The following is a 22,965-nucleotide window of genomic DNA, read 5'->3' as shown; positions in this document are numbered from 1 at the left end:
ATTAAGTATTTTAAATTTCTTAAATTAGTAAATGTTGTTACAGATATTGCCAAAATAACCCTTAGTTGTGAACATACTATATTGACCATTTTGAGAATGAAACTGTTCGACTTGTACCATATGAAAGCATTTACATTATATTATAAATGTCGTTAAAACTGCCTATAAAGAGGACTTACCTATTCAATAATGTTTAGATGAATTATCACAAAATCGCGTAAATCTTAAATATTTAATAATTTACAGTCAATATATCTGCCAAAGATGACGAGGTCCTATATACATTCAATGCGCCATCGTACATACATAATTTAATTCTTATACTGTGGCTACCAATTCAACCAAACTAAAAACATCCCAGAATCGTAGCTATCAAGTATATAATAATTTATTCACATATTGTTTTTCAATGGATGGTTGGACCAGAGTGTGGACCTAATAGTTTGAGCAAGTGGCTAATATATATTATTTCTAGTAAAAACAAAATTTTTCAAAAGAACATCCACTCAATGGAGGCCCATAATATGATATCCGTTCCTGTAGTTTTTATTAGGTATTATCCCCATTTCATACGCAGCGAATGGAACTGTATGGAATCCTTCACATTACACGTCGGTAAATAATAATCGCACGATAATATTCACCAAGTATAAAATGGGTCTCCATTTAATAATATTGTCATGCGTTATAGTTATAAGTAGATCATAATATAGTGTTCAAAGACCATGCTATTATCACATCGTTGTAAGTAGGTAACTTTTAATGATATCTTAAGGGCCCACATGCTCAGCGTAGGTCAAAATGGAGCTTTTATGGAATTTTTAGAGGATAACCATGGATATTTCTTTAACATTGTAGATAAACTATTTATATAATTTAGAAGCCTTATTATCCTTTATATTTCAAACATTTGATGACTGCATAAAGTATTTTTATTACATAAAATAGTATTCTTTTAAACCTCTCGCTCTAGTGTTTTAGTATGTAGTCATATTTCAGTAGGTACATCCATGTGCAGTGGTGTTAAGATTTTTTAGATATATTAATTTTTAAACGCATTTATAAAACCATTAGTAAAATTTATGTTAACATTATAATTATAGTGAAATATTTACGATAAAAAATTACTTCTTTGACCATTCAAATGTGATAAACATCCTACGAATAATGATTGTTTTATAAGTATAAAGTAAGTATAATATATAAAGTAAATATGTCACTATATAACGTTCATATTAATTTCACTAATGGTTTTGAAAATTAATAAATCTAAAAAATCTTAACACAACTGCACATGGACGTACTGAAATATGACTATAAACATTAGAGAGAGAGGTTTAAAAGAATACTATTTTATGTAATAAATATACTTTATGCAGTCGTCAAATGTTTAAAATAAATATAAAGAATAATAAGGTTTCAAAATTATATAAATAGATTATCTACAACGTTTAAGGAATGTCTAGGACCATGCTTTGAAAATAGCATAAAAGCTCCATTTTGACCTACGCTGAGCATGTGGGCCGTTAATATATGAATGAAAACATCACCAAAGTATATTTTAATGCATTCATGTAAGATTTTATTCAACGCTTGATCAATTGTTTGAATCAGTAATTTTTATTTGCGAGTTCGTTTTTCAAGAAGGTACATAGAAAGTTTAAAAATGGAATAAGCCAGACTGGGCTTGTTTTGTATGCCCAGTCGCGGGAATGAGAGCGTGAATTAAAAAAAAGCTGAATTCTCCGACTTGCACTTCCGGTTTCCAACAATAACGGAAAGCCCTTCCCAACAAAATGTCTATAGGTGGGCATTGAAAAGAATCAGACAGACTATATTATATTATTATTATTACATTTCGATATAATTATGATAGCACAATTTGTGTCAACAATCTCGATGGGTGACTGGTAAAGCGTCCGCTTATGAAGTTCGAACGGGTTCTAACCACACGTCATCCAAATTAATATGTTGTTTTTCTATATTTGAATTTAGGGCACTATTTAGGTACATAGTGAAAGTGGTTTATATCAATTTCTTGTAAATAAACACTGTCAGAAAACCTTAACTAATGAAAAAGGAGTGTACCTAAGTGTATTGCTTTTTGCCAATCACTTTAATTGTGTATAAGGTGTAATGATTTAAATATAACTGAATCAGGAAAGTTTGTACAATTTCAGTCTCACACCTGTTAATTATTATTGTTGCTACCAATTCTAAATTCTAGTAATATTCACAGATAAATTAATAATGGTAAATCTTTAGAGCCATTCATAGACTGAAACCGCATATGTTTTTTAATCATGTATTAAAAATCATCTTATGATTTCTATTCATGAAAAATTATTTTCACTAAATATATGAGCACATACGTATGCGCTATCCTAGTGTTTTTCTTGCCAGATCTAGCATTTTTGATAGGCATCTAGCTTGCAAAAAACGCGTCTGACTTGTGGCGTTTTTACTAGCATTTTTATGCCTCCGACAGCTTTAAATATGTTCGAAAACGCTAGATAGGAATATAGTTTATGTATTTTCTTGCGCAAAAATTCATCATTCAGATACTTAATGCAGGTAGGTCGGTAACTATTTTAGTGAGAAATAAAACACGATGAAGCAATTTCATGCATTATTTAATATTTTTGTATATTATTCCGAATTTCCGCGTATATAAAATAATAAATAATTTTACATTATTCATCTTAAGGGTATCTTCTTTAATTCTCTGTCTGTCCTTCAAAAAAGAAGCTCCCGTCTTCGACACAATAAAGGTTTATTTTTGGTTAATTTTTAAATATATTTGTGTTAAATTGCGGGTTGTTTTTACACGTATCGAACTTTTTTCGATTTTTGCACTTTTTTCGATACACGAAAGCAAAGGTACCTATTTACTTTGTTCTTGGTAGAAAAAGTAAATTTACTTGCAATTGTATTTTCACAAAATGTAGCATTTTCCTGCCAAATAGCTTGTTTTCATACCTCGTTTTTTTGTCAACGATAGTTGGCAATACTGATGTTTAGTGGTATGATATTTCTATAAGTATAATGAGAAAAAACAAAATAACTAAAATAAAAATTAAAATTTAATTTCTCTTAATTTTAACATTACAGAGAGTGGTTGTTCTGCATTTGAAAAATGGTAAGAAGCCATTTTCCTTTTAAACTATCTTATGAACAGTGTTTAAAAAAAAATGCTAGGATATTCTATTATTTAGAAATAATCGTTATTTCGGTAGGTGTCAATTCTTTTTCTTTCGATATGACGATTGACGACCCTACATATGCGTAAAACGGAACCCGCTTTTATGCTGACATAAAATAAGAGCGGATAATTTGGACGTATAATTTGAATGTGCACAGAATGACCAAAAAATAATGCAATACTATTTAAAAAAAAAAACTATAAAAAATATACATTACCATAATAATAGTTACTGTAATTTCACACAAATAAAGAATATTAGTAGGCATGTATTTGTTTCGTACCTACCATTGATATTAATGGAAGCGGCATTTGAAGAATAACGAAGTCCTCGTTAACAAATCTATTCATTAATATGTCATTATTTTATATAGTGGTTTTAAATTGAAGTCCATCTATATTGTAATAAGGGTCAATAATATAAAACGTTGTTCACGTATTTACAACATTATATTAAAGCGCCTTTAGGTGTTCGCCTAAATATTATATTCACACCAAAATCATTTTAAAGTACCTAGTTGAAAATTTAACTCTTCCTACATTGCAATAAGTTTAATGATCGTTTATATACCTTGATCTACTTTGCTAAGGTATGCAATTTTATATCGATACTTACTTTACAATATTATCAAAGTATATTGTCTTAGTATAAGTCAATATTTTGTAGTCTTAATATTTTTTTTTTATTTAAAAAAATTTACTCACCTATACATTCAAATAAAGACATAATATCAAAAGATATCTACCGAAACAAACTTAAATAGAATTATAGTTAAAATATTTAATTATGTCGACTGAAACTTCCTCTCCCATTCCCCTTCTCTATAATCCACAATATTACGTAAATGATCGGACATCTGAGTACCTTGGTATCAAAGTGGGACATAAGCCATTTACAAAATTTTACAGGAGACTCACAAACATGTGCGAAAAGTGTATGTTTTTCATATAACATACCAACTTTAAACCCAAAAATCTCTGTGAAAAGTACCGTTTTTGATACTTTTAGTGGATTTTTTGAAAAGAGCATCACTTGCACTACCATAATCAATGAAAACATGAATTTAGTGGGAGGTGGCGTTTGTCCCACTTTGATACCAAGGTACTCACTGTAATCAGATTCAAAAGCGGTCTATGGCACTTTGATCAGTATTTCAATAATACTCGTAGTAATAAAATAATTGACTAATATACGCTACACGCATCTTGCGATTTATGAATCGTGGAACCTTGGAAACTATGAGAAAAAACCTATTGCTTCTCAAAAATATCTAAAATGCTTCATAGAAAGGAGGAGCTAAGCTGTTGAAATTTTATTATAATATTGTGTTTATATGTCAAGCGTTCGATTACTAAAAATACTTTTTTATTTATTTAGTTATTTATTTTATTATACTCGGTAAGTAGTTACTAAATCTATTTTTATAGCAACTATTGATGCCTGTAATTAAACATATAGGCATTCAATATTTTTGAGTCATGCTGTAATAATTTTAAATAACTGTAATGCAAATGTCAGCTTCACGCTTATTTTAGTTCTCCACATACATAATATGCGTGAGTGCTTTCATTGCTGACATGTTAATTCATCAATAATTCTGCTGTGATGAAATATGTAAAGTAGATTGAATAATTATTTCTGAAGCACCCTGTAATTATTATTCATCCACGCATTGTTCGATTTTTGATTTGGTTTCCCGCCCTCTCGAATCACAATGGCGACTCTCTTTTGTTTCGCGGTCGCGTGCTGTCACCATCTTGTTTTATTTTAAATCGTTCCAAATTCAAACAGCTGCTTTTAAACACACTGGATATTAATTTATCGAACAATATGTCAAACGGCTCTTAAGAAATATGCCGATTTGAAAGACATGCTGTTCAGCGTTCAGTATTTTGAAGAAGACGGAAATAAAAATATACGATGGTTTTCATAGAGAAATAATTACAAGATAAAAAGAACTTTTTATCTACTTACCACGTTTTTAAATTTTCTCTTGAATCATAATATACACTTGACAATACATAATAAAATATAGTACAGAAATAGTAATATAATACAGAAATGTCATTTCGACATTTCATATTGATTTCCATAGTAACGCACGTATATATTAATAATCTAGTTGCTAGGACCCGCTTAGCAACCAATAATAGTGAGTAGTAAATATTACTTTAACGATTTTTTTCCGAAACATACAAAACAGAATTAGCTGAAAATGAATTCAACTCTGCTTAAAGATGGCCAAAAGTATTAAAAGAATGCATTGTTGTCGCGTTCTGATATATGCTAAAAGTTTCAAATGTCTAACTAATCGGGAAGTTAGTTAAAAATCTTCAATCGTCCAATACAAATCTTGGAAAACAAGAAAAATTTGTACTGTACACACAAGAAAAAATCTATACCGGACAAACAAGAATACGAGCTAATAAAAACGTGGTAAAATACCATTTATAATGGGAATACTTGAATGAAGTTTTAATATTCACTCAAATTAGGTATATTACATACTACATAATAATACATATTATCATGAAATGGTCCATAATAGGTATACGGCCAAAGCAAATGCACGAATGTAAGAATTTAGGATAACCACTTAAAGTTGAACGAAACTTAAAAATAATTTAAACGAAATGTATATTTTTACTGCCACTTTCAAGCTGAGACAAACCATTGGCTGTAATTATTTATTTGTCGAGTGCAAGCATAGAGTTTTTAGTAATATTTTCCAAATTGACTATAAAGTTTTCGATTAATCAAGCGAAAAATTTTGGCAGAAAAATACGTGTTGCCGCTTTGGCGGATTTATAATTAATTTGAATATAAGAATAAATCGCCGACATATTATTTCAATTAAATATGTCTCAACGATTTAATTTATAAATCAATAAAAAACCAATTAAATTTTTATCATTACGAAAAGCTACTATAAAAGACAACGTACCTCTTGTATTTCTTTATTAAAATTTAGATGCATTTTTGATATTTCGTTTGACATGGGTTTTAAAAATATGTTGATGCTTCGATGAAGATACTTTAATAAGTACGAGGGTTACTGCCAAAAGTTGGTAAGTCGATAATTTAGGTAGGAATTTTTATGTGTCTGCATACTCTACATATTATTAATATGTATGCTAGAAAAAAAAAGGTAATCCGACATGTAGAATATTATGCACATAAAGCCCAATAAAATTAGCATTATGCCTGTTTTTATAGGGCATGTCAAACTTCAAATTTCAATTACTCCATAACATCATTTCGAGACTTATCAATTTTTGGCGGTAACCTCACGAATTTTGTTTTCTCTATTAGACGTTTGCTATGGGTGCTATGAATTTTTTTTACACTTCACTGGTGTTCCCACATGTCACAAGCATATCATCAGAAGTTTAGCATATTATAAATAATATCATAATGTCATAATGAAAAATATTTTCAATTACACAAGTAATATGTAACGTACATCGTATAGGTTTTACAAATATATTGCGATGTTTAAAGCTTTAGACATACATCTTAAGCTATGATATATATCAATAATGCAAAAAAGTTAAATAATATGACGCTAGCAACATATCAAAAGGATATCAAAATAGATAACAATCAAATATTTATTGGCTTATAGCTCGAATGAAAAGGTTTAATACGAACAGACACCGCCATTTTAATCTCGACAGACAATCTAAGTTTGTAAAGCATGCAAAGAAATAATATTAATTAATTGTTTTTTTTATTACGTCATTAATTTTAAGAACGCTACTGATTCAATAGTAGCTGGTAAATATATTTATAGTATAATTTATTGGTATAATATTATAAACTCGTATGTCATATAATTTAAAAGCATTACTGCCCTCTTTAAGTAAATGGCCTTCATTCAACATTATGTGATTAAAACATTAATATGTCAAAAGTTTTTGATATATAAATGTTAATTTTTCTGCTAATAATATGTACCATAGTCAGTGGTGGAAAAATGTATAATTATAGGGCGTAATGCTCAATTCGTACTTACCACAAACTTACAGTAAAATTGGTAAATAGCCGAAATCCATCTGTTAACTATAGATTATAGAGATAAGGAATCCTTCACCATAAGACTACTTTTGTTATGAACTCGCCCCCTTCTGTATTACCATTTACCACTGACAGCTGCTGTCAAAATAAATTTACGTGTCTATAAACAGCCCATACACTCAAATTCATTTAACAATTGATCTCAATTTGGGTATTGAACAACTATTAAATATCCGTGACATTTAATACGACATATTTTCATTTACTTTCGTTGATTATGTACATGTCTTAATTTAGTAAAACTGATTATCGAATTGAAATGTCAGTGTCAATGAATTATGAATTAACTTTTCTTATTCGGATTTAGATATTTATGTAATATTAAACCAATATATAGGTAGTTAAAATATATAAGTACTTAGTTACCTACACACCAACATGGTAATATTAGTTTTAATCACTCTATATAATTATTTATATCATGGCATATTTGTAATAATTGTAAATGACAAAATCTGACATTTCAACGGCAAGTGTTACCGTATCGGGAAAAACATGGGTCAAAAAATAACTTATATTATTCACTAATTGCGGAGACATTTAATCATTTTAATTAAATATTAATTGTGTATTTATAGTTATTGAATTTATTTTGTATATTTTACATATTTTTGTTATCGTTTAACAATTACAAAATAATTTACCTAAATTATGAAAAAGAGAATTTTTATATATGGTAATATTTTCAATAGAAAAACCGAACGAAGCTATTGCAGATTTGGTGGACCATAGACAACTCGATCATAACTATGAAAGGCTTTCTGGATAGTGTTTTGTTGTAATTTTGTTGTAATTATGACAGACGATTGAGCATCGCGCTCTAAGTAACCATGTTTGAAAAATAAAATACAATATTCTATGGTAATAATGCAAAAACGATCAGAATCGCTTTCGTATATATAAATTTACACTATATCAGTGTTGGTGAACTTTTTTAGGTACGCGTACCAAAATTTCCCAAATAATATTTTTCGACTGTCAGGCGTGTCAAGCAGTTTTTATAGCGGAAAAAAATTAAAAAATATTTTTTTGAGTTCTAAAGTTTAAAAATTACAATTGAGTTCTTGAGAATCTATCTCTCACCGTGTTTCTAGCCGATGGCATATCTTTTATTCTTTGAATATTTTTTCCCCTTGTTTTTAAATTTTTAAGAGAAAAGAGATCGAGGAAGTATTTAAACAACACTCCTTTCATATTATTTTCTCCGTTACTGAACGGTTTCCCATTTTTAGAGATTATGTTTGTGTCAAAATAACAACCAGTTAAAATATTATATTATATTTGAATGACTGTCAATTTTTAATTTCATAATGTTTGTTGATTGAATATTTTTATTTTTAATTGCCCAATCATATGGACCAACCTATGCAATTATATATTTACATTAAATAATGTGATGATTATTCTCAAAGATTATTTACCTACTATTTTTTATACAATGCGATCTGTCATTTATGCATGAATTTAGTCATTTCCGTTTGTGCATCGATTAGTAAAAATAATATTAAAAATCGAAGAAATTACGCATGGCTATGTCGTAGATATAAGTAACTATCTACCTACTTAAATATTTATTTGTAGAATATTTTTATATGTATTTTTTTTACAATGAAACATTCGGTTGCCATGCAAAGTCATCTCGCGTGCCACTAGTGGCACACATGCCATTGGTTCGCCATCACTGCACCACATGATCACCTATTTATACAAATACCTAGGTGATTCTTTTAATAAATGATGGAAACGCATAATATTAATATTATTGGTAGGCAGCTCTCGTGGTGCAGTGCGTAAGGCGCTTGCGTTCCACCCGAGAGTTCTGGGTTTGATTCCCGGTCAGGACACAATATTTATCTGTTTTTCTCAAAGCCTAGGTGTTTGTGATTGTTTACGAAACACCTTGTACGAAAAAGCAAGGACATGGTTACCAATAATCCTAAAAAATATATATTATTGGTAAGCAGTTATTACCCTTTAAAAATTAAACAAATCTGGCAAATTAAGGATACAAAATCTATTGTTGAAGAATTCCAATTTTATTGATGGCATCATTTAAAAAACATTTTTTTCAAAAGAAGGTTGTGTAGTAACCCTATGTTTACTGAATGCCAAACTAACAGATTAATAATTAATAAATGCTCAATATAATATGTGTTTCCTTCAACAAATACATTTTTTAAAGAAGTTCCTTACTGGAGTACGAATCGCTTATAGAATCAAAAGGAAAATGTTTTCACTTATTTTTATGTTATACGTGATTGCCAAATAAAATAATCTTCCATAATAATAAACTACAACATTTAAACATGCATAATTTGAAAAAATCTAATGCATATACACTCTAGAAAAATCGTTTTGTAGGGAAAAAAAAATACGACACCCGACGGGACTTGTATCTGCTGAATTCGAGCCAGTATGCTTTTCTAATTAAGATACGGGCATCTTAGTTAATTTCGATGATTTTAACTAGTTGTTACATGAAATACTTACGGTTTTAGTATATTAAATTAAGGTGGGTATCAATAAATTCCTTAATTATTACTTACCGACGTCGCGGATTACTCCATTATTTATTTATTTACGTACTTAGACTTGCTAATAATTTAATAAACTAAAATGTTTTTTTTCTAGTGTGTTAATTATGTATATTTAATATATAGAATGTTACATTCTCAAATCGTATGTCTTATTCGTCGAATAAAAAAATAGTTTATTAGACTTTATTAAGTTGGCGAACTCGAAACGTGTGGGTCTTAATCTGAATGCGGCTAAGATCAAATCTATGTGCAGTGCTGCATGCATCGACGCCGACACTCCTCTCCGGGTTTCCGGTCTGCCCGTCGAGCTGGTGTCCAGATTCAAATACTTGGGTGCCACGGATGCCGATGATGGTGGTATTTCTGGTGAGCTTGGAATCCGCATGGGTGTGGCGGGCTCTGCGTCCAACCAGCTTGGAGTCGCATGGACGTCAAGGCTGTATTCTGTGAGGACCAAATGTCGTTTGTTTAACGCGTGCGTGCTACCTGTGCTCCTGTATGGCTGTGAGACATGGCATTTTACTACTTCTCGGCTTTTGAGCTTTGAGAATCGATGTCTCCGCCGAATCTTAGGGGTACATTGGTACGACCGCGTTACAAACACCCGGATTCGTGAGCAGACACAACAGCCTTCGGTGATTGAAGTTATCACGAAGAGACGATGTACGTGGCTGGGACACGTATTCCGGATGCCGACAAGGAGTGCGGCACTTCGTACCCTTGTGGCACAACCTCAAGTGTTCCATCGCCGTGGCCGGCCATCCCTCACCCTGCAGCTGCTGGACCCTGCTACAAAAGCGACCTACGTGCTGCAGGTCTGACATTGCGGGAGGCGCAGGAGTTGGCGATGGACCGAGGGAAGTGGCGCCAACTTGTGCTTGCCATATGTCCCAATGTTGGGACGTGACAGGGTGGAAGAAGAAGAAGAAGAAGTTGGCAACATTTTTTTCTATGTGCGTACACGCCTTAAAATGTATGTCAAGATATATAATATTAAATATACAAAACACTACGTAGTTATGAAATATAATAAAATGACAAATCATGTACTTACCGGCACCATAATAAAACTGTTTTCAGCTGCCACTTCATGCTTCCACTAGCAACATTAATTGAACACAAAATACTATTTCACTGTAATTTTTTTAACACTTTATTTAAATTGAAACATGTTTCCTATTATCACCACGCCACTGGAATCTGAAAAAAGGTGAAAAAAATATATTAACTATGAGCGCCTAGTTACAAAAGCCCCTAAAACGATTTTAGGTAGTTCTGAGAAAAATGAGAAAAACGATTTTAGGTAGTTTTGATAAAAATGAGAAAAAATCATATCTATTAAATCTGTGAACTTTATGTATTTATTTTTTAATTCGTTACATTCTAAAGAGTATTTTGGCTTTCCATTTTAGCAGTATTTGAAAAGCACACCTTCTTTCTTTATGTGAGTTTGGTAGTTGTTGAAACTTGTGTCCTACCTTGTACCTAACCGTTTTTTTTAAACGGTACATGTTCAAACACGCGCGTTAACATCATTTTACTCCCTACTTCAATTATAGTTTGTCAATTTATGGCTACGGCCGTATGTTGTAGCTTAACCACTGGCGAATGCCAAAAGAAATGGCGTATTTCAAAAAAACACTACTTTATTCTTAGGTCAATAATTATTATAAAGCAATGATTATTCGTAGGATGTTTATTACACTTGAATGGTCAAAAACATAGCTTATAATCAGTATCTTCAGAATTATCTTCAAATGTGTTAATCTTGCCCATTTTTTGAATAATAAAATGCTTAATTCTTGTCAAATTTGGGATCACAGAGATTATCAATATAATTTTTTATCGTAAATATTTCACTACAATAATGTCGACATCAATTATACTGATAGTTTTATAAATGCGTTTAAAAATTAATAAATGTAAAAAATCTTAACACCACTGCACAGTTATGTACTGAAATATGACTATATTCTAAAACATTAGAGCGAGAGGTTTAAAAAGAATACTATTTTATGTAATAAAAATACTTTATGCAGTCATCAAATGCTTAAAATAAATATAAAGGATATTAAGGCTTCAAAATTATATAAATAGATTATCTACAACGTTTAAGGAATGTCCAGGATCATGCTTTGATTTTACCTACTTTATTGTATTGATTTGTTATATAAATTAGAGTTAATTGTATTCGTTGTCAGTGTGTATTTGCCTTTTGGTGAGTGTACACAGTGCCAGAAGATACCGAAAGGCGAAACCTGGGTCGCAAAAAACGACTCTAATGGAATAGTACAAAACTTAAATCCATTAGAATTTAGAAAGCATTTTGTCTTACTGTATATTACAAGTCGATTTTTATCTACCAACTATAAAGGTATTATATTATAATAACAATTCATTAAAACTATGTTATTTTTATTATTTCCTGATAACTATATCAAAATAATTGCAAGTGTCGGTAAAATGAAAACCAGTTGCGGTTAGGCATTAAAACACGATTAAACGCTAGTTATTTTCACTTGAACGGAGATAAATCTATCGAAAACAGATAAAACAAATTATTATTACTAATGGTTACTATTATTGGGAGTTAGATAGTTTTTGTCGAATGTTGTCTATGAAATTTTCTAACTAACGGTTCGCAATTTGGTAATTTCACCAAATAAATACGAAATACACTCTCTGAAAGCCGACGTCCACTTGATGCATATATACGCGTACTGAATCACTCAGTGGTTGCTCTTGTATCATTTCCAGTCACGTCCCGTGGGGGTAGGCAGATTGAGCGTCGCTTGGGGGCGGCAGTTACTCGAAGGGCGGCATATCGAGGAGAATCATTTGGTATATATGGAAATAGCTACTTAAGCACAACGAAAATATTTTTTCTTTAAAAATTCCACTCACTGGTTGGAAACAAAATGTATTAATAATTAACATAAAAGGTTTAACAGGACTGTAATTTTTTGTCGGGTTCGCGATGTCTAGTTTACTTCCATTGCCTTTCGACGTCATTCGTGACCAGAAACGACACGAGCACAGATGATAAAAAATATTGTATAAACAATGGGGCGGCATTATGGCGCTGCCTAGGGGCGGCATTTTGTCTAGGCACGTCATTGATATTTTCTACGATGACTATAATAATCTGGTCTCCAGCACATACATGCATAACTTACTAAAGATTTTCTATTCGCGACCTTGTAAGTTTTGACTCTCCAGATTAAAAAAAATCACAAATCCAAGATGGGATGAATCAAAGAAGTAGGGCAGATTATTTTAATACCCAATTATTGTTAAGCTTAATTGCCAAGAAAATGTAACGGATCGGTCGAATATAATGACTTATATGAAATCAATTGAGTTGGTTAATTGTTTAGTATAAATTCATGTTACAAAAGTTTGATAACTGCAAAACATGTAAAAAACATAATATTATTAATAAATGTACTGAATACCAAAGTTGATAATGAAAATATAGTAAATAATCATGTTTGATTCTAAGTGGAGCATAATAGACAGGGTGGAGGTGGTATTAGCAGATTTCTTCGACTTTTATTATTTCAAGTACTCCGTAAAGCGATAGAATACTAAAATAACCATGATACATGCGTTATAATGTGAATGGGTCATTCGATTCAAATGACGCGCAATGCGGCGCACTTTGAACCTTCGTCAGTTAGAAAAATCTGCCGAAATCACCACAACAAAAATGAGGCCACCTTACGTTGCACCGCACTGCATCGATACCTGCATGACTCAATGAACGTTTTTTATCATTTTCTACATGCCTACACATTTTAGACTCATGTAAAAATCACGTGATTTTTGTTTTCAGCGATTGGCACTACCTATGTATTTTCTATAAGAATGTTCTGTTCTGTTCAGAATACTATCTATGGATGTAATGTTTTGACGTACGCACACGTAGAAACTGCTAAAATTAATTAAAATTAGCATGAATAATGAATATTAATTTAAAATACTAATACATTAGAGTTGGCACTCTCCATCATTGGATTTAAAGAGATGGTCATCGTTCAAAATATTCTGCAAAATGACGAAACCATATGCTATATTTTTCGTCGTGACAGCGTGACAGTAGGCAACGAGCATCTCAATATAATCACAACTTAATATTAGTGATTAATATAAAAATAAATAAAAATAAAAAAGCCTTTTTATTTCTTACAGATGAAAAGTAAATAACAGTGAATTGACTATATCTAATGCATATATATATCTATCTATCTATATATGTATGATTTTTTAATATATTATCTAAGTATATTTTTATATTTTTGTATAATACATATTATATATATTAAGATTTTTATTTTGTATATAATACTGATAAATAATGTTTATATATTAAACAGTGTTATGTAACATTTATATTGTATATTTTTGTATTTGTAACTTAAATAATATTTTGGTTTGTTTGTTTGTTTGGTTTGTAAGAGCCCCTCTTCAGGTGAAGGCCTCCTCCAAAGAAAGAAATCCCACTGGACTCTGGGATAGATGCAAGGTTTGTTGTATTGCGTGATTGTATTTTCCTTTGGAGGGTTATGGTCGTGATCTTCCTCGGTGACCAGCCGTATTGGAAGATGGTTTTTGTTTCTTGTTATAATATGTTCATGTATGAGATCTTCGTGGGAGGGGTGGGTTGGTTGCTATGTGTTCTTGTCTTTGTTGACTTGGTTGTTTGTTATAATGCTGGTATTTTTGTTGACTAAGAAGTTCAGCATACCCGGTTTCGGAACGATCGGTTCGAGTCAGTGATCATGCGAACCGGTTGAATGTACATCACTCTTTATCTCGCGGTAAAACGCAAAAGTCGACAAAGCGAATTGCGTTGAAATCGCTTAAATATCTCATGATTAATGAAGCGTGAAGCAGCAGGTAGGACTTGGACTAAGTAAATGCGTATAAACTAGGAGAGGTGACTTCGTCAGGTTTCTAATAAAAGTGATGCTTTTTTTGTGTGATTTTGGTCAACTTTTCGAACGGCCAACGAAGCGTGTTGAGCAGTGAAATTGGTCAAAACAATAATATTGCGAAACACTGTCAGAACTCAGAAGTAATCTTTCAAAATAAGACGAATCGAATCTGTATTATAATATTATTATTATTCAACAATATAATACAATACAACATTAAGTAAAATATGAAATTAAAAAACAAGAAAATATTAAAGAGAAATTTTGGCTTTTATTCAAGAACTTTTTGTATATATACCTACCAATATTCAAATTTAAGGAAAAGAAAATTCTGCACAATTTGAATTTTTTTAAATTTATATCGACGTTTGATAATTTAGTCTGAATCGCTGGTAGAGTATAATAATGCTTTATAACTTTACACTCCGGCTCTCTAGGATGAAAATGATGTAATATATTATAAAAATATATTTTTTAAATAATATATCGTCACTGTTCTGGCAGAAGACACTAATTCTAAAAAATGACATATTGAGTTAGTACCAAAATGTTCCTTATTCCAAACTTTACCGTCTGGAAACCTTCTTAATAAATAAACAGTCTTTATTTTAAAGTCATCCTTTTTACAATTACTTAATAAACTCACATGATAGACCATTATTTCAAACTTTTTAACAACTTCAAAGTCAAATTACTCAAAACTAGTATTCCCCAGTTAGTGTGTTCTGGCAGAACAGTGACGATATTATCTATCTATTTATGTATTACTACATATATTAATACAGGTAAATATCATTTGATTTAATTTTATACGAGGTAATCAGGCAAAGAGGCATAGCATCAGTATAGTAATGAGTGCAAAAAAGTGCAAAGTTATAAAACGTATAGGTACGTGAAAAAAAATATCAACGAAATAATATATTGAAATCAGAGTAACCATTTGGGGGCCTTAATCCCAGCAATCAAATCGAGAGAACCAACAGCTATGTCTACCTCGGACAGCAAATGTCTGTAGATGGAGGCATAGATGAGATTGCTCGAAGAGCTAAGTTAGCTTGGAGTGAATTCGGGTGCTTAAGTAATATATTCAAGAGCGACTTTCCAATATGCCTGAAGCGTAAAGTGTTCAACCAATGTCTGCTACCAGTGCTAAGGTATGCTTGCGAAATATGAATTCTCAACACACGAGAGATCCAAAAATTGAGAGTTGCGCAACGTGGCATGAAAAGGTGCATGTTGGGCATAACGCCTAAGGACCGAAGAAGAAAACAATGGATAAGAAAGCAAACAAGAGTGAGAGATGTGATAGAGGTCACCAAATTGATGAAATGGCGGTGGGCCGGACACATTGCACGGCAAATGGACGGCCGCTGGACGAATGCAGTCATTCAGTGGTACACGACGGGCACTAAGCGGCCACAGGGGCGGCCCAAAACCAGCTGGATTGACGAACTTGTCAGGTTTAGTGGAAGTACGTGACAGAGAAAAACAAGTAACCGAGAAGAGTGGAGGGAGCTGGAGCAGTGGATCGACCCCAGCTGAAAAAAAATATATAATCCCAGCACTGATTACCAGCCCCTCATAGAAATACAGCAATCTTTAAATTTAATTATTAAAATAGAAAATTATACCTACGTTAAATTTCCATATAACAATTTTATTATTGTATAATACCAACGGTAAAAAAAGGTACAATATTTGTCAGTATTTTTTAAATTATCATGTTACGTATAGGGGCAATAAAGCTTATTTATGTAACCATTTTTGTAGAATATATTAAAAATATGATTATGAGAAAATAAAATATTTACGATACTACTATTTTTGCTTTATATTTGTTAAAATTTCGATTTAGAGGCCCTCGTTAGCGCACAAGTAAATCCGCTCCTGCCCTGGTTCAAATGAAATTGTTCAATAAACACACGTTTTATGACAGTTTACATTATAATTAAAAAATGTTTAATGAAAAAATGAGTATTAATTATAAGTAAAATGTAATAAATTGCATCATTCGTATTCTACCAAAAGATGCCGCTAGTAGCATTACAAGTATTACAACCCCCTATTGATAGTTATATTGTATTCGCAAGTATAATACTGTACCCAACAGGAAATCATTTCTTCCGGTGAGTAAATAAAATAAATTCGTCAATGATTTTTTAACCCTCGCCAGCCGATGCATAATTATTTGGTAAAGTATTATCCATCATTAGTACTAATAACTTTGGTACATTTATATGTATATGCATACATAATTTACTCAGAAACATAATATTGAGAAAAAATCCTAAATTTAATTGTGTATGGTGAACGTGACAGAAATGATAATGTACATAAACTGAAATCCGGTGGATGCAGGTTCGAATCTTGTCGGGCACCTTAAAGATTTTTTTCTTTTTGAATAGGAAACAAAATGGCGGTACCCTTATGCCGCGTCATGTTAGAAACATTGTTTGAAATACACAGGATTAACGTTGAGTGAAAACACAGTATTTTACCTTGGTTTGTTACGTATTAAAAGTAACAATAAATTATCAAGACACAATAATATGTTATACTGCGGTGCCTGGACCATGGTAGAGGTTCATCCAAATGACGGGACTAGGGAATCCAATCCCGAGCCAAAATTCTGATCTAGTGATTTCGGGATTACAATTTGACCAATCCCGGGATCCCGGATCTGGTCCCGGGATTGAAATTTTCTTCCATTGTTAATATATAATATTTATATTTACAAACAACATTGATAAAATTGGTCAAAAATAAATCTAGTATAATTTATACTATTTAAGACATTTATTGTTAATATTGTATACATTCAATCTTGGAAATACATAAGTTTAATGGAGTAAGTAATATTGTAATATAAATAATAATCTGAATTTAATATGAGATTGCTGTTTCTGATAGTAAAGACTTAATGAATGGGTTAGCGAGATTTAAAATAGTAAAGCAAATCATGGTGTACTTATGGCCTTTCCGCTTCATAAATCTAATTAGCCAAATATGAATTTGCCGTAAAAAGTATGAGATCATGGTGGAATTACTTTGTTAATAGTACTAAGCATTGTTTTTTTTTCCAATCTTTATCATTTTTATTAGTTAATGTAAAAAAATAAAATGAATCGGCAACTTACACATGAGTATAAATCAAACTTCATTCAAACTCAGTTTATTTCTAATGTAGTTATTTGTTTTTAAAAGTATTTTTTCTGTTATATTTTCGTTTTTATTTTATTTTCCATAAAAAATTATAAAAAATCAATCCTATGTTTATCAATCCCGGGATTCATAGGTATCGTAAATAGCTCGGGATCCCGGGATCCCGGGATTGGAATCCCTAGACGGGACAAAGACAATTAATTATTGATTGAACAGTGGGCCTCGCATATTTGAAGAAATAAGGATAAGATATTATGATAAAATAAGAAAGCACGTTATATTAAATATATTTTGATCTAGTAACAGTGCTTACATGTTTGAATAATTATTTTTGAAGAATTTGTAACACACATTGGGTCTTTATCCGTTAAATAGTTTTATCTCAGATATCTCCTAACCGCCACCCATAACCTAGTCACTATTTCACTGTCCGAGTAACGGAATATTGCGATAAATCATCGGACATGGTAAATACTCCAGAACTTGAATATATCTTGCAGCCGATGAAATCGCTTCATCACGGAAACTTGGTACTGCGGACCTACCCCGCCCAGTAATCGCATAGTAATATTTAACACGTTTGAACCCTGACAGATACGCTTTCATCATTTTACACGAATAAATAATAATCGTAAAGTGTTTTTATCATCGTAAATAATTTTGAAGCTTTCAAAGTTTATATTTACTTTTAGAGAGAAGGTTTATCACCCACCTCCTTCAAACGTAATTGAAGCCTTCCTCTCAATAATGATCTATGTTACATTAAATTTGGGCATTTTGAGATAATCAAATGAAACTATTTTTTTAAGAAGAAAAAGAAAGAAGAAAATAGAATAAGGTCTCCTGAATTCCTTAATCGCTTATATTTATTCCTCTTCCAATTTACCATGTGAATTTTTCTCTCTGAAGACTTTTTGAATCCGCCGGTTAGCAAAAACTCTTGTGTCATTCTCCATTTTGACAGATGCGTTGATCATTATTGTTGTGATACCAACATAACGGATATGTGCACTATTTTTGGCGGATTGCCAATAAACCAAACTATTGTGATTTAGTTTAGGCAGGGTTTATTGGATTTTTAAAAACTAACCAACAGGGTCTGCACCATGGCCCACACATCCTGAAGCGGGCCCCCAGGCTAGGATGTTTGGCGAGTCCCCCTACCTATCGCTAGGGGTAAAGGCAGTGTGACGCGCTATAGTAGCGTTTTCCGTGGTGTACACTGTACGCGGTAAAATAAGGTGTATTTTTAGCGATTTTTTGTATTTTTATTATGTACATCTATTTGAATTATGCAGTTATCGAGTATCGGCACACAGTTAAAAATTGCATTTTACAATCAAATATTTTAATTATTAATAATCATTAAATCAAAATAGTAGATAACTTTTTTTTACTATTAGAGCAAATTTGTGGTCTGTGTTTATCTCGGTATCTGTCGCTTATCGGTCGACTCGGCACGCCGGGCCCTTCCTGTGCCCGGGCCCCTAGGCTAGAGCACTATCACCCCCCCCCTTGTGGGGGCCATGGTCTGCACATTGCAGTCTAAGTTCAATGAAAACAAATACCTATGACTGAGATAGTTTAGTGTGCACTATTTCTGTCGGATCTTAATAGCCTACCTCCACCCTTCGATACTATACCTGTATAATATTGAATTCATTCAAGAAGATGGCCATTACTCCCATAGCCACTCTATTGGATCCAACTATGCAATATTGTTTATTCGGACATATCTAAATAAGAAAAGTCATTTGATTTAAACGTATTGCAATGAAAATGTACTTATAATATTTATGATGTAATATATTTATTTGTTAATTACATTCAGGAAATAATACTTGTCTAATATTAACTTCAAATGTTTCTTTCATTTTCGATTTCCGTAAAAATACGAAAATATTGAATCATATGATAACTTTGTAATAATTGAGCTTTTTGCTCGGTCTCACGTAGTTATTGTGGTAGTAAAAAGCTCCTGCCGCCCACCCTACGAGTGATGTGGGACGCTGTGAGGCATATTGCCCACGTGAGACGTGTCTGTCAGACCCACACCTCTGAATCGCATGCCTCAGACTGCAAAGCACACCTATAATAACCAGTGCGCTATCAATTTTGTATTGCTCACCTCGACAAATTAAACAATTACGACCTCGTTTAATCAGTTGAAAGTAAATGTACTTACTTGATTAACAAAAGCTTTTAACTATACATACTTTTACCTTGTGGATGCTCAATTATTAATAATGAATGTCTATTAAATAAAAATACCTATCCGTTAGGATGAAACCGGTATTGGATCTAATATTATGTGGAATGTGTACCTACGGATAAAATTATAACTAAACATTTCGAAAAAAATAATTATCCACTAAGGGAATGAAATTTGAATTTAATTTCCATTGTTTGAGTGTACGTATAGTACCTACATGAAGAAGTGTGCATATAATACTGGTTCACAAAATTATCCCAACCATGTCCGATCCTGATAGGTTCATATGGGCCTCCACAGAGTGGAGGTTTGTATTGACGGATTTTATTTTTTACGAGAAATGGATGTCAGCCACTTGCTCAACCTATTAGGTCCATACCCTGACACACACAAATTGAAAAACAATGTGTACTAGCCAGACCCATGATTCGAACCTGGGACTCACGGCTTTATAGTCCAACGTTTAAGCTGCGCGGCCACCGTGGGTGTGGACTCTGGATGAATTAACTCAAATATAATAAATAGTAGAAAACTTAAGCCAATAATTAAGGTTTAGACATTTTTAATTATTTGTTGTTTTGGTTCTTGTCGGTTTATAGGAAGCCAGTGGCAAACAACATTTGAAAATAGCCAATATACTGGATTATCTGTTAGGTTAGGTTTTCATTCTTGAATTCATGAATTTTGCCAAAATCGATTATGAAAATTGGCGCGGCCCCTTTCTGGCTTCCTGCAAACCGACTTGTGCCGTTATTTCTAATAATTTGCAATTCCGTCAAGACGTACTCAGTGAAAAAAAAACATATACATGAAAATCATCGTCATAATCAGGCGGCGTCAATCCACTGTCAAATGAATGTCTCAACTATCTCTTTCTACTTTTCTAATGTCTTTTTATTTACGATTTGAACTTGATCGGTTCGTCGATTCAGCGGATCGTAGACGACTGCATTTATCTACTCGTCTACCAATATGTCTTACCCGTTTCCGTTTCACCAGTTTGCTAATTTAACTTCATCAATGGTGTTCAAATCAAGCGGCATAACGACACGTCTATCAACGAATGTCTATAAGTGTAGGTTTGTAAGACGAGATTGGTCGCAGAACCAAACGGTCATGGAGCGAATTATTGTCCAGCCAATGTGTACTTCCAATGATAACGCACACGAATTTTCTTTCAATGATTTTATTTTCAAAAAAAGTCCCAAGTGACTACAGTCTTTAAAAACATTTTTAACTGTTAATAACGTAATATATCAAAGTTATGTATATTAAGTGGATTTGGACCATAATAGTTACCAGTATAATTGCTGAAAACTATTATATACGTACGTATGTGTAATTATTATGGTACGATTTAAGTAATAATATTAAAGTATATTTTATATTTTAGAAATCAAAAAGAAAAAATCTCACTGCATAATTTAGCAACAAGTTAACAACACAGATATAATTTTACTGCATTTTATTTCCGAGGACGCCATCCGACTGAAACAATTAATCGACCGATTTTTGTAAGTAATTATTTAATAAAATGAATTCATTTTTATTATTATTATTTATATATCCTCAATATTCTATTATTAATAAATAAAATAAAATTTCAGATATCAAGGACAATATTATAATAATAATAAGTTCTTATTTAAAAATGCTAGGCCAAATTAGCTGGAAAATCGAGATACTGGATCGTGCTGGATGTAGAATTTTTTTATAGAAGTCCAAGCTCCACAAAGGTTTGTAATGCCAGAAATTAAAATGGTATATTTCCATGAATTGTCACAGAGAATGAAAAAGAAGCTATGACTATTATATTATTATATCACACAATGGACGTATTTTGGATAAAAATTATATAAGGTGAAAAATACCTCCTTTTATAACGTCTTATTATACATAGGAGAGATCTTGATAAAAAGACAGAATATATACCTATGTAATTATGGCTCAATAATTTTAGAACATGGTTTTAAAAATGAATGCCTGAAAAAACTGGTGAGCCATCTCAAAAATGTGATCAAGATATCTCGTCTCGAAAAATCACTAGAAATAATGAAAAAAGCTGAATTTTTACTAGAAGTACATTTTTTTTGGAATAAATACTTTGATTTCGGATGGAATCTAAATAGAGCGAAGAGCTTCAAAGGCTTTCAAATTTGGTTTTTCACGGTTTTTTAAAAGAAATTAATAATACCTACCTTAAATTAAATTCTCGAAAAAAATGCTTTGAATTTGTTAATAATTATGATCGAATCTAGAGGATCGATAAAAGTCGAGATATCATAAGCTCTAAGTTGAGATCGCTTTGATAATTATTGTGAGTCTTCGAAAAGCACTCAAAGAAGATGTTATACACAATAAATTTGATTAAAATTTGTTTTCAGCTACTCTTAAAATAAACAACGTTCCACGTCAATAATTCTACTGCAGTTTATTATGAAAATTATCATATATCACTCGGTAAATGCATTTTTACTGCACATTCAAAATGGAGTGCATGATATTATACTTGGCATTGTTTATTTTACTCTATGTCAGCGAGAACGGTAATATGCCCATTGTATGTTGATTCGATGGAGATGGCGTCGTTTCCCACTGTGCAGGGATTTTTAAACATATTATTAAAAACCATTCAGATGTTCATATTATCAGTTCCCGAGATTTTAACTGCGCCAATTTCAAACTCTTGTTTGCTCTTGTATGTATGCTACAAAAAAATTGTCAACCTAATAAAATAATATGTCATAAATTATGGCTCTTACTACCTACTCAATTTCCTTGTTTTTTTATTAATGAATATTAGGAAAAATAGTATGAAATAAAAAAAAAACATTTTT

General features: G+C 31.7%; 1 protein-coding gene across 1 annotated transcript in view; it reads right to left on the bottom strand.

Moving 5' to 3' along the window:
* The window catches only part of ASPP (Ankyrin-repeat, SH3-domain, and Proline-rich-region containing Protein), a 1,089,659-nt gene that overhangs the window by 883,449 nt on the left and 183,245 nt on the right, over positions 1-22,965 (bottom strand). Inside the window, exon 2 of the mRNA XM_085948756.1 lies at positions 10,872-11,017. Within this exon, the coding sequence (XP_085804882.1) occupies positions 10,872-10,880 (9 nt within the window). The 5' untranslated portion in view covers positions 10,881-11,017. The remainder of the gene's footprint in view (positions 1-10,871; positions 11,018-22,965) is intronic.

Source organism: Rhyacophila brunnea, unplaced genomic scaffold (assembly GCF_057557595.1).
Source record: "Rhyacophila brunnea isolate RB1 unplaced genomic scaffold, BYU_Rbru_1.0 scaffold_21, whole genome shotgun sequence".
Lineage (NCBI taxonomy): Eukaryota > Metazoa > Arthropoda > Insecta > Trichoptera > Rhyacophilidae > Rhyacophila > Rhyacophila brunnea.
The sequence above is the reverse complement of the archived record's forward strand: the minus strand, read 5'-3'. Positions and strand labels throughout refer to the sequence as shown.